General features: G+C 41.5%; 1 protein-coding gene across 2 annotated transcripts in view; it reads right to left on the reverse strand.

Moving 5' to 3' along the window:
• Positions 1–5,125: 5,125 nt before the first annotated feature.
• The window catches only part of disp (RND transporter family member dispatched), a 269,223-nt gene continuing 261,363 nt past the window's right edge, over positions 5,126–12,985 (reverse strand). The window contains exon 15 of one of the 2 annotated variants that reach the window (XM_084584500.1): positions 5,126–12,093. In XM_084584500.1, coding sequence (XP_084440626.1) covers positions 11,443–12,093 — 651 coding nt within the window. In that variant the 3' untranslated portion in view covers positions 5,126–11,442. Of the gene's footprint in view, positions 12,097–12,985 lie in introns of both variants that reach the window. The other variant, XM_084584499.1, reaches the window with a different exon arrangement.

A 12,985-nucleotide genomic window follows, 5' to 3' on the forward strand; every position in this document is an offset into this window, starting at 1 on the left:
AATTGGTAGCATATTGAAAGATTGTGAGCTAGAAAATGAATGGTATTTTTATTGTGTTGTCTAGCTGGTTTGTTTTATGCACAAAATGTCTGTAAATATTCTTGCTTGTGCCAGTGTTATACTTTCCTTTTTGCTTGCATCCATCAGACAGACCTCACCTGCTGGGAATACAATCAAAGCAAAGACCACAAGCGGAACAATGCCGTGCGTGCATATTTGTATAGAGATGCCAAAAGAGGCCAGCCACTCCAGACCTCTCGGCCACTAATGCCCACCAGCTTTTGCTGAAAAATGCACTAAGTCGAGAAGCTTAGCTCTACTCATTCTTTTTTTTTTTTTTTTATTATCCCAAAGGCCCTTTTTACAAAAGTATTAAATAGATGTAGGGTAGTCTACATTTTGGGAGTAATGTAAGAATATCAAGCAAAAAGTTGATCTGAAATTTCATGATTAATAATGAATGCAGGTTAAGCCCCTCCAGAGTTCCATACCCTTGTGTTAAAAAGCTTTGGGTTGTGTGGCATCTGGACTTAAGAATTACAATGGATAACTAAAGCCTCCTTTATAATAAATTCCTGTCAGCCTTTGGCAGATAAAGAAGAAGTTGTCTGCTTTGGACCATGCAAAATGTAATAGGGTACTTCTCAACTTGGAATGCATTCCTTCATTCTCTATCCATCTGTACTTCAGTTTATGCCACTGATGCACATGCATGTAATTGCAGTTGATACAGAAAACGTCAAGTTGGTTTTTCAGCAAAATTTCTTCCATGCCCATTTACAAACATTTGTGAGGGAACTCGGATACTAAGCAGTAAAGCATCTAATTTCTGTTGATACACTTTGTTACTATACATAATAGCAGCTATTTTCCTTTCAAGCTAACACTTGAAGTCACGGCTCAGTTTTCAATGGCTTCATCATAGAAAAACTCATGGAATGAGGAAAGTAAATGCTTTATGAGGTAGTGAAAACACCTCCTAAAGCAGGTTTTTTTCCATTAGATGTTTGTCGTTTAGCTACAACAAACGGTGCATCACTTTTTCCAATTGGTCTCCTAACAAAGACTGAAATCTTTGGCGACTCGTTCATGCACAAAGTACAAGGCGAGCACGAAGGCTGTTCATCTGGCTAAAACAACAAACGGTGAGCACGTGAATAAAAGCTCCGGAAATGCGTTATTTAATAAATGCGACCGCTACTGTCGGTGGCTGCATTTATACCCCAACTAAACAAGGCGGCAGGGTTGCATCATCCTAGCCCATTAACACTGTACATGTGACCAGTCAAACTGCAAAGTCATTCAAGGAATGCAAATTAGCACATTGTACTGTGTGATGTTGGTGCACGTTTAAGAACCCCGCGTAATCGAAATTTCCGGAGTTCTCCATTGCAACATCTCTCACAGCCTGAATTACTTAAGGGCTTTGAACACAAGAGATGGAACACAAGCATCAGCTTCTCAAGTTTGGCACCACTTTTTAATTTGGAATCATGCCAAACAGGTGCCCGTGTCATGTGCGTTCCTTTTATTTTATTCAATGTCCTTTTTTGCGTTACAGCCCCTGTAATTATGAACACCTAAACGGCTACTCAGTGAACAAAACAGCAGCGCTAAATGCGACTGATCGATGAACAGCAACAACACTTTGTTTTTGGTAACAAGCAGAAAACAAAACAGTTGCAACAAACTCCCATTCTGGTACAAGAACAACGCTCTAACAAAGTCGGCACTGTCATGTCTCAAGAACGCGAAATCTAGTCCTAGGTTCTCACTGCTATGCCTAAAGCGTCTTTACAGGAAGTCTCTTTGAGAGGAAACAGGACAGTGTGAATCGAGGGGAAACTATACACAATATGCCTCACGTTGGTGAGGTGTGATCACATACCACGCTGAGCATATATGTGTGGGGCCTGTAGAGGCCATTCAGTTTACATGTTGGTGTAATGAGTATGATATTTGTGCAATGCATGTGTTGTAACTGCAGATGAAAGTGATTGCAAAGCAAAGTGCACAGGAGTACGCGTAGCACTTAGCTTGCCTGAAGCAACTAAGGTTGTCCACACCCTCTACATAGACGAAACTTGGCACATCATTTGTTCTCACACACGGCTGATTTGTACACACCAATGCAAGGAAAATCCAGTGCTTCACGTGTGTCACGCATTGAACATATGTGTGATATCGATGCATCGCATTCTGCACCCCGCATTACATGCATCTCAAGGAACTGCAGCACATGTCTGTCGCAAACGTTCTTCACAAGTGGCACACAGTCACAGCTTAGGAATGTATTGATCTTCACCAAAAGAAAACAAGCCAAACCTGAGGAAATGCCTCCGAACAACCAGTCATGCCGCTGATACAAAAAAAGTGTTTTGCTCACTGCTTGCAACAGACATGCCACACGAATTTCACTCATCTTAGGTGTTTCAAAGGTCATGCTGACTCCTGAAACTGTCTCTGAAACGACAAGCAAGGTGATCATTCATATTATCTCAGTCATCACTGATGGAAGCATCATGCACAGCCGACAGGCATGCGGAAAACAAGCTGAACATGTATCCCAGCATAATTGAGCATATTTAGAGCTAACAAGACAAGTCTTATGCATTTCATGTTTAACGTCTACATTAATGTTAGTGTGTGCTATACCCAATGTACACAACTGCATCGTGGCACTGTTTTGTACACTACTACAAACAACGGCGACAGAAAGCGCCACCTAGAGTACACACAAACAAGCACACATAAATGATGCGATGGCAGAATGGTTACAAACTAAACACTACGTGGCATCACAGATGTTGTGTGTGTTTCCAAACCAGACACACAACGTTTTGCTCAATGCTTGTTTTTTTTTTTTTCTTCTTTTTCTTTTGTTGCAAGGGTAAATTGTGAATCTGAGATGGTATATCACTAAACAACTTAGAGATGTCTCTCACAGTGTGTGCTGTGCACATATGTGATAATATGTGTTAAGGGTGCATTTGCGAATGAGCGAACATGCCCCTCTATGCCTCAACGTGCACAGAGACATGACAATGTACGTTTTGAGCATTGCGCGGCTCTGGAAGCAAGTTATACATGCACCACTTTTTGGCACATTAATTTTTTCTTTCTTCTTGTTCCATCAAAACATTGGTTAGACTCTTTCACAAAGTATCTAGCTATGAAGTTTATCGACAAACCAATCAAGTTCGTGAAGATGTGTGTCGCTATGCATTCGGTGCTCTTATTTACAACAGTATTCTGACAAAAGTACAAGGATAACACTGCTGACACAGTAATTAAATAATAAGTGTGATAGCTTTATGTAAAGGTGAAGATTAGTGTCACAAATCGCACAACGTTATCACATGTAACACATTAGCTAAAAAAATTATCAGCATGTGCACAGTCCACTGGCTTTATTTGAAATAACAGCGGTATACACATAGCGAGCCAATGCTGCTATGCCTTAAGTTATGCGCCACGCAATAAAATGTAGCTAAGCACTAAAGTGTAAAAGAAAACGTTTGTGCAGCTACAGTATTGAATCGTGTGTCAGTGGATCAGCATACTTGGCTAGTCTTGCTATAGCTCACTTTTCAGATAATGCAAGATGCAGGAAATATACCTACGGTGGGGATTTGTTTCATATACCTACATTGATTCACTTGTGGTTGAAAAAGCACAATCAAAAGGAAATGTAATGCAAAGCAGCACAAAGAAATTGGGCAAGATAAAACAAAAATGGTTGTGTGTTAAATATGGTGTGTGTGAAGCAATACACTCCTGTCATTTGAACAGAAAGGGCACTCGTTGCTTTGTTCCATAGCTTACCTAAGCTGTTGCCCCAAAGTTCTCTTACAGTTTCATAGAAGTGCATTGCTTGAAAAAGTTACTTCAATGCAATAATAATAACAATAATAATAATAATTGGTTCACAGGAAAGGAAAGGCGCAGTATCTGTCACACTTGTTCTGTGGACACCTGACCTGCTCAGTAAGAGAAGAAAGGAAGGTGGGAGTGAAAGCAGAAACAGAAAGGGGTGCTGTAGTGGAGGGCTCAGGAGTATTTTTGTCCACCTGGAGATTTTTGACCTCAAAAACATCACTTCGTTTTGCCTCATCAAAACCTCATTTTTCTGAGTGATAAAAACGTTGAGAACTGTGAAAAAGAAAAGTTGACTGCCAATGGCTGAAGTTCAGGTAGCCTAATTAATCACACTTTGTGGTGATTTATCAGGGTCCTTAACGTTTAAGGTTTTACTTAAGCTAATAATTGAGGAGTGGAAGATGGGTGCTCTTTCTTGTAAGAAATTTTGTGGAACTATATAATATATATTGCTGGTTCTTCACTCACCATGATCATGGCTCTTGAGACAGGCTGGCTGCATCATTTCAGTGAATTAAAGTGATGAAGTAGTGATATACTGCAGTCTATTTTTCTATGCCTCGTGTGACCCATACTAACCTTTGACTGCAACCTTGACTAATCTGCTGAAACTGAAAACAAAGTAAGCATGTGAAGAAAGAAATTTGATAATAAATTATTTAGCTATCATACAGGAATACCACACAGTGATCTATGCAATGGTCTAGGCATCATTACCAAGAAAATATGCAATAAAAAATTTGGTGTCTATACTCCTTAATTTCGCAAAAATGAGCGAGTAGTGCAAAATTAATTGCAAGAAACTGAAAATGGTTGTGTAATTTTCAATACACTTTCTTAACTACAACACGCATTCTTGCATTTTGCATGCTCATCAAGTTTCGAGGTACCTGATAACAAACCAATGAAGTACCTGGCCTGGTAGAACTTCGAGTTGGGCTAGTAGTTGTGTATACACATTAAAAAGAAATAGAGTCCACAAAAGTTTTTTGAGCACTGCTTTTTTCCCCTATGATGTATCAGACCATTGTGTTTAAAGGGGCACTGAGAACAACTCTGTTATATCATGTGTACCGTCTTTTCTGTTTCAGACCGATTTGGTTTTGTCCAGTTTCGGTCTAAAGAGGTATCAATATGCTGTGTGATGTCAATCTCCATGCAGTTGAAATTACTCTAAAGCCTTCCACTATGGTACTTCTTTCTTTATATATATATATATATATATATATATATATATATATATATATATATATATATATATATATATATATAATTGGTTCACAAGAAAGGAAAGGCGCAATATCTGCCTCACTTGTTCTGTGGACACCTGAACAGCACCAAGGAAAGGGAATGGGTGCTATAGTGAAGGGCTACCAAGTAATTTCGACCACCTGGGGATCTTTAATGTGCACTGACGTCCCACAGCACATGGATACTACTTCATTTCCAGGTCAGACCTCTTTCCCTTTTTTCATTTTCACTTCCAATTTACTCCCTCCTCTTAGGGAGCAGCTCAGGTGTCCACAGAACAAGTGTGACAGATAATGCGCCTTTCCTTTCCTATAAACCAATTTATTATCCTGCATTTTATTCGTACTTCTGTCTTTGTCTAAACTTGGCTATTGGCTTATCCGGTCACACGAACAGAGCCCATAAATATGGGCTCCCTCTTAGAATGGCTGGCATGGCTCTCTCCTCTGACATGGAATCTTGACGTGTGACTCTTGGCTCCTCTTCTTTACGGCTGCCTTGGCCAACACAACAAACTCTATACAATTATTGTTAGCAGTAAAGTAAAAATTGATTACCCTGCCCTTTCTCGCTAAGCTGGTTTGTCTGGCACAAAGGACGCATTTACGACGAGGAAATTGCAATTGGATACCTTTCAACTATCAATTAAAATTCATACTGTTTTCACTAAAAATGATGGGTTGCTTGTCATTTTGAACTGAATGATGATGCATGTAGCGTAGCCACTTGGACTAGAACTCAGAAACTGGTACTGGCGCACTCATTTCACTAGCAAAGTTGACCAATGACGGAAAAAACCCTGTTTGTTTTTGCCCCACTCTAGGTTACAAAAATTCAACTTTTAGTCAGAGTGGCTTCTTTGTGATCAAGCATAATAACTCATTGATACATGCCAACATTCTTGTTCTCGGTGCCCCTTTAGGTAAAATTTTCCATGAGACAGCAGCAAGGTATTGTGGAAATATACCTTTATGAAAAAACAAATTATAACATTTTAGAAGAAAGGCCCCTTTTCTCCTTTTTCATTAAAGGTTTGAATTCTACAATGATTTCTAATTTACAATCCTTTGTAAATAGGTGTAATGATGGTTTCGTTTGGTTTGCAGGGTTAAGGAGTTTTGCTACGCTTGAGGCAAGGAATAAGCACAACTCTTTTCGGTTATGCGAGTAAAGCTTTTTTTTCTGCTAGACCCTCACTTTTTTTTTTCCTTCACAACAATACAAAAACTGGTAAAACTATGTCAGTCAATGTGTACCTTGCTATGATGAAGTGTTTTCCATTTGAACCTTACAGCTACCACGGCTAGCAATCACTGCAGGTTCACATAAAATGAGCTTTGCCAAAAAAACGAGATATGTGATGTTTCAGGTGGCATTAGCTAGGCTTGATTAAAACAGTCCTCTGGTTGTGTTCTCTCTTTTTCCTTTTTCTGCAATAACATATTGTGCAGGGCTTTAGAAGTAGCAGAACTGAAGATATGTTCCAGGCAAAGAGCAGAGCTTTTCACCAAGAGTTCTTTTTGGTTTCAGCAGGCCACAGTGTCTGAATTGCAAACAAACTACCAAAGACGTACACCTATGACATGCACCTATAACAGCAAATACTTCAATGCTCTACAGGTGCGTGTGAGTTGTGGCTCTTTGTGTACATCTTAATAATTAAATCAAAGGAGACAGAAAACTTCTCTGAATTATACAGAGGCTGAATCAGGGGAAGCCTCTTCAATACACCTGATGTTGAAAGCAATAACGGACTAAGCTCAAATTAACAACAGTCCATATTTTCTTCTGATGTCAAGACAAAAAGAAATCGGAGCCCTAGCTCTAACAACAATGATGTAAGTACCATCCTCAGAATTCTGCGGTGTTTAGAGGATGGCAGGGCATATTTCCCCAATTCCACCGTTTCCAGAATCCTGCACATCATCACAAATGAAGAAAAACAAAACTTGACAGTTATCTTTGTGTCCCAACTCTCCTAATACATTGCAGAAAGTACAAGAGACTCCACATGAAGTCTGGTGTGTGATGGGGTGATGTGGTGGTGACCCTTGAAAGAAGGTATACACGGGTTTTGCCACACAGGTTGTGACTTTTCAGGTGCTGCTGCTCACATTGGAGATGAGACGAACACAACAACACAAAACAGGCGGAACACCCTGCCCACCTGCAGCGAGATTACTGGAAACGATGACTCATCAATACAGCAATGAAGCGATGAGGTGGACTGTGATGACATGTTAGTGTACAGCGATGAACCGATGAGGTGGATTGTGATGACATGGAAGTGCACAGTGATGAACTGATGAGGTGGATTGTGATGACATGGAAGTGGATGCTCGCCAATGCAGCGATGAGGTGGATTAAGATGAGATGTAAGTGCACAATTCGCCAACACAGCGCTCGCCAACGCAGCAATGAAGCAATGAAGTGGATTAAGATGACATGTAAGTTCACAACTTGCCAACACAGCGATGAAGCGATGAGGTGGATTGGGATGACATGGAAGTGCACGACTCACCAACACCACGATGAGGTGGACTGTGATGACATGGAAGTGCACAATCTGGTGGATTTCTTTGCTTGCTGAATCACAATGCTTCACACTCTCAGCAGCACAAAAATATAAAACTTGCCACCATGTGCGATTCCACCATGCCGCATGCAAGTTAGAAGCTTGACAGGCGGTGAGGCAAAGTCTTGACAGCAGCAGATGCGCAGATTATGCGCACGTCAATGAATGGCTTGGTTAGAACCACGGCAAAACTGTCCGCTGTTGTTCGGCCATGGCAACAATCAGCTTGTTCGTTCAGAGGCCATCGTGTTTCACTGAACTGCAATTTGGCAAACATCAAAGCTTACACACAGCACTTGATATCCATGCTGCAATGGACTGCTGCAAATATTACAGGTGCATTTTCACTGATGCAAAAGAATGCTTGCGTACACCAAATGGAAATAACTAGGCCTAAAAGAATGCAGACATAAACGGTACACAGAAAGAACAATGCAGATTGCGTTTACACATAGCAAGTATTTGCAGCTGGCACTTTCTAGAAACTTGGTAATGGAAATAAATATTGTGAAAGAAGGCCAGGTCCAGACGGCAAGGTTGTGACATGTTTCAGGACATAACTCTGTGGCATTGTGACACCAATATCGGGGGTGGAAGCAGGCTCTAGCATTTTTGGAGCAGCTCAGGGAGCAGTAATGTTATTTTGGAGCAGCTTTGGAGCGATAAAACATGTTTTGGAGCATTCGAGCTACGTTTTAGAGCATGTATCTAAGGTCAAATGCCTTAATTATTTGCAATTTTATATTCCTGACATACAAAAACAAACAATCTGATTCCCTTTTATTCAAAGTTGCTGACTACGCATGCATCTCTGACAACACAGACCACCAAAACATAAATAAAAGTCTAAAATAACAGCAGACCTGAGCAACGATTCCAAATGGACTAGTAACAAATGCAATGCTTGCTTGTCCACCTCATAGCTGAATACAAAATTTGACCTTTGTTTACTTGGCTTGACAGAGAAATGTGGGATCTGCCACTTTGAAGTGCTCAAACACTGCCACTAGTCTGGAATCCACATCAATGAGCAGCACGTTTCCGCTCTCTCTATCTTGTTCATATCATTTCCGATCCCATGCCTGAGCCGATAAATTTCGATAACCAGCTCCTGATGTGTTTTCTTTGAAAGACACTGGCTCTTCCTCAATTTCAGCATACTATTGGTGATAAGCCCTGTACGGCTTTCCAACCCCTCGAGAAGGTTTCTAGTGATTGGCACCTTCGGTGCGTCACCCCCAAAAGGATTCAAGTATTCTTTTGTTTGACGTAGGCTGTGCACAACTGTTATTGATAAACAGGCTCAATGGTGGAGTACCCTCCTGCTTTCACAGCGGAAGCACTAGAACTCAGTTTTATACAGCAGGACAAGTTTCCAAATGGCACGTGGTAATTTGTGGTAACTGCATCACCTCTCTCTCCATAGGCGACTGAAAAGGATGGGAGGAGATGCTACGTCACAAGAACAGCATTTTTCCACAGTTAAATTTCTCCAGTTGCTTGACCCCATTTTAAATTTACTTGCAAACAAATGTTTATTATTGCTCCAAATATACTTCTCTAGATTAAAAGAAAAATTATTAGTATTATGCACAGCATAAGGTGCGCTATACCTCTGCCGCCAGTGAGCAGTCGTCGTTTAAACTAATGCAGCTCCCAAATCAAGGATGCACAACTCAAAACATGACATAAGCCTGCTGTGCTTCTTACGATTACAGTGTACTACAACACCATGGCTAGTTAATTGGACTGGATCAAATTTTTTGCAGGCAATACAATGGTCCACTGTGCAGCAAAATCCAGCCTTCCGCTAAATTTGATGTCAATACACTTACATAGCCGGTTTGCAGCAGTTATGGGGCAATATTGCACTTTGGAGCAGGATGGAGCGGGAGAAGCAGTTTGGAGCAGTATGGAGCAAATGGAGCAATGCTTCCACCCTTGCAATAGTGGTATATTTGACTCTCGAGCACAGTGGAACTTATAGTGCGTCAAAGACTGCAACAAATATGAACATAACAAGACAACAACCCGTTAAATAGCTGATCACATTAACAGGATATGCTATCTATAGATATCACATTAGAGCACATAATTTCCCGCTTTTTCACATATTTATCCAGACAGTGAGTAGATCTTAAGAGGTGGCAACAATGGAGGCGTTTTCGTCAAAATAACAGTTATCTTAAGATGTGCTATTTGCAGGTTAAGATGTTAGTTCACTGAATGAGAATGTGTAATCGTAAGCCAAATTCTATGAATACACACCCCGTTACACCAAGCCTAATCTGTCAAGTATTGGAGCACTGGCGCCTGTAATGTGTAGCTGCCAAGGTGTACCTCTCATAAGTGATAACACAATCACAATAATTCATCAGTTTGGAATTCACTGCTCTTGAGAACAAACAGATACTGTAAACAATCACGCTATGGTGACTACTTTCCACAAATCAGTACACCACATTTTTCTGAATGCTAAATAGCTACCCATTTTCTATTTATTCTTCGTAACTCTTTAACGTTAAACTTTGTAATACTAATGAACCACAATGGCAAACCTCCAAGAAGAGCTCAAGGACCAATACCTCTCGATCACACAAAATTGAAACTGGGGTCAGCTCTTGCGATCTATGAAGTATCAATAAATATAAACTTAATCCAAATGTACAAATTTATCATAAAAGAAGTTGGAGATTTCTAAAGCAAAATTTGCAAAAGCAGTCAATGTTTGATTATCTGACATTGTTGTTTTGGTAACAAAATAGCAAGAAAGGAAATGCAAGCCAACCCTAGCCAACACTATTCTCATCTGCTTTGTTAAGTTCCCCAATCATGATTCAATGATCAATTGTTTCATATTGTATGTAAAGTTACGAGCAAAATGAAAAGGAACACTTTGATTTAGTATTTCACTTCTGCTTCAAATTTGAAAGTCATTAAATGAATCACTCAGTTATAATAGTACTAGAAAGTTTGAACTGTTTTTCATTCATATACTTAATAATTGCTGTTTGCGTGCTTATGAAGTGCTCTATTTCACGTCACTTCAATCTGTACACTAATTTAAATGTTCACCTTCTTCAGTCTAGACCCTCCATACCAAAAATTAATAGTTAGCATCAAGACTATAACTGTAATGCCATTTTTTTGTTGTTAAAGACATCCTTCAATGGGACCTGCGATAGCCATCAAGCATCATCTCTGTGAAAGGACAGCATAACTCGTTTTTTAACAAATTTTTGCCCAAAGAAAATGACATTGCCCTTTTTGTATTCCCTTTTACATCCCACGTTCCACAGCTACCTATCAAAACAATCGACCTCTACACTTCATGATCTGTGCACACTTCAGCAGAAGTGCCCCGAGTGTCACTGGCATGCACAAAAACCTGTCAAACTAACAAGTCCTAGGTGACATATGGTTGTGAGTGCTTTCATGATCGCCGAGATCCCCACTGTGCTGCCCAAGAAGGGCCAGCCCTTTCCAATACTATGAAAATGAATTACACGAGCAATTTCCAACTTCGCTGAGAACGCATGTCGACACGACGAAGCCATCATCTATGATGAGTAGCAAACTCTCGGCACTATGGCCTTGAGTGGTTTTTGTGATCTTTGGGATCACTGCTGTGCTGTGCGGATTGTTCCGCCCAGCTCTTAACTCAGGCCCGTGAGAACACGGGCCCCCAATATCACACAAGCAACCTTTGAGTTCACGCGTTGCTGCCAGCGCCAATCTCATGCCACGGGGTCGTCGTGGATGTCCTCATCGGCACCGCAGACGATGGTAGACGAACTCGTGGCACCCGACACGTGGCGCGGACTGGGATCGCCATGAAAAGTCACGCTTACGACTGGCAGGCTCACTTTCCGGCGAGCGCCGTGAGTCCTCGCCACGGCTGCTGACAGGCTCCCTGAACGCTGCCTCACCTTCTTCTGCTTCTTTTTTCCATTCCCGGGACCCCCCACGCGGTTTACGGCATTGCCGCCATTGAGGGCCGCGGCGAGAGTAAGGGGCTCAAGCTCATGGCTCTCGCTGTGCACGATGGCTGCAGGACAGCTGGCGCTTGATGTGGACAGCGTGGACTCGGACAGCGCATACACGGTCTTGTCGACGGGAGCAGGTGCGCTCTCGCAGCACTGAAGGCTGGGGTAGTCGAGCTGCAGTCGGCCATGTTGGGGGCCGGCAACACTGAGCAGAGACTGAAAGAAGAAGGTGGCGTACACCCACGAGACACCTGTGACAAGCATGAGGAAGGTGCCCACTTGCAGGTAGGCCAGTACGAAGGAGGGGAACATAAGTGCACCCGCCAGGAAGCTGGTGAGCGCTGCCATTGTGACGGGGCTGCCAACGCGTGACAGCGACTGGATCACCGAGGACTCGCGGTCCTGCTGCGAGAGGTCAGCAACGGTGGCAACAATGACGTGTTAAAAATTTGAAGTCGAAATTGTTATTTGAAATGTAGAGTCAAAATATTAGGTGTAAGATGACAGCATACCACAGAATTTGGCAAGTCAAACATGCACAGCTGAAGGAAACTTTACAGTGGGGCTCCATCTCTCGATTCTCAAGTTGTGAGAGATAAGTCGTGTGAGGACGCAGCTTACAGGAACTCTTATGGCAACAAAGCACAATTTTGTTTTAGTTAGGGATTAGATGTTTTGGCTTTAAAATGTAAAACACAGATAACAGTGCACAAAAATCGCTTACTAAAGCTTGTTTAAACAACAACAACAAAAAAAAAAGGGTCAGCATTGCAAGCGTGTCACAGCTCACTGACTATTCAGTACCACTTGCACTAATTAAGAGGGGAAAATCTAGAAAGTGCTGGCAGCAGGAGCATAGTGAGACAATGGTGTTTTTGGAATTAAGTATGTTGGTTGTGAGTTCTCAGGAACTGATCTACCAACTCAGGCACACCATTGGATATTTGAAGGCACTACCTTTTAATTAAATAATGCCAGTCTTATCATCGGCTTTTGATTAGGTAAACATTTTCCACTACACGTAAAGACGCTGACATCTCCTGGAACTGTGACAAGTGATCATTAAACCAAAACAATGCATAAATGGCACGAAAATGTAATATTCTCGCTTCCATGATGACAGGCTGCAGTTGCATCACTGCTGGCAGCATGTGGACCATATGATGGGGGCCCTCTCATTCGTCACGGAGTGTATTAAAATATGATAATCTAATTTCTGAACTTTCACGTATATTTTGGTCTCATGGCCGGATCACAATTACGTTTTGATATGACTGCTCAGTTTCCTTCTGCA

This window comes from Amblyomma maculatum, chromosome 11, assembly GCF_055883805.1.
Source record: "Amblyomma maculatum isolate TAMU_Amacu chromosome 11, ASM5588380v1, whole genome shotgun sequence".
Lineage (NCBI taxonomy): Eukaryota > Metazoa > Arthropoda > Arachnida > Ixodida > Ixodidae > Amblyomma > Amblyomma maculatum.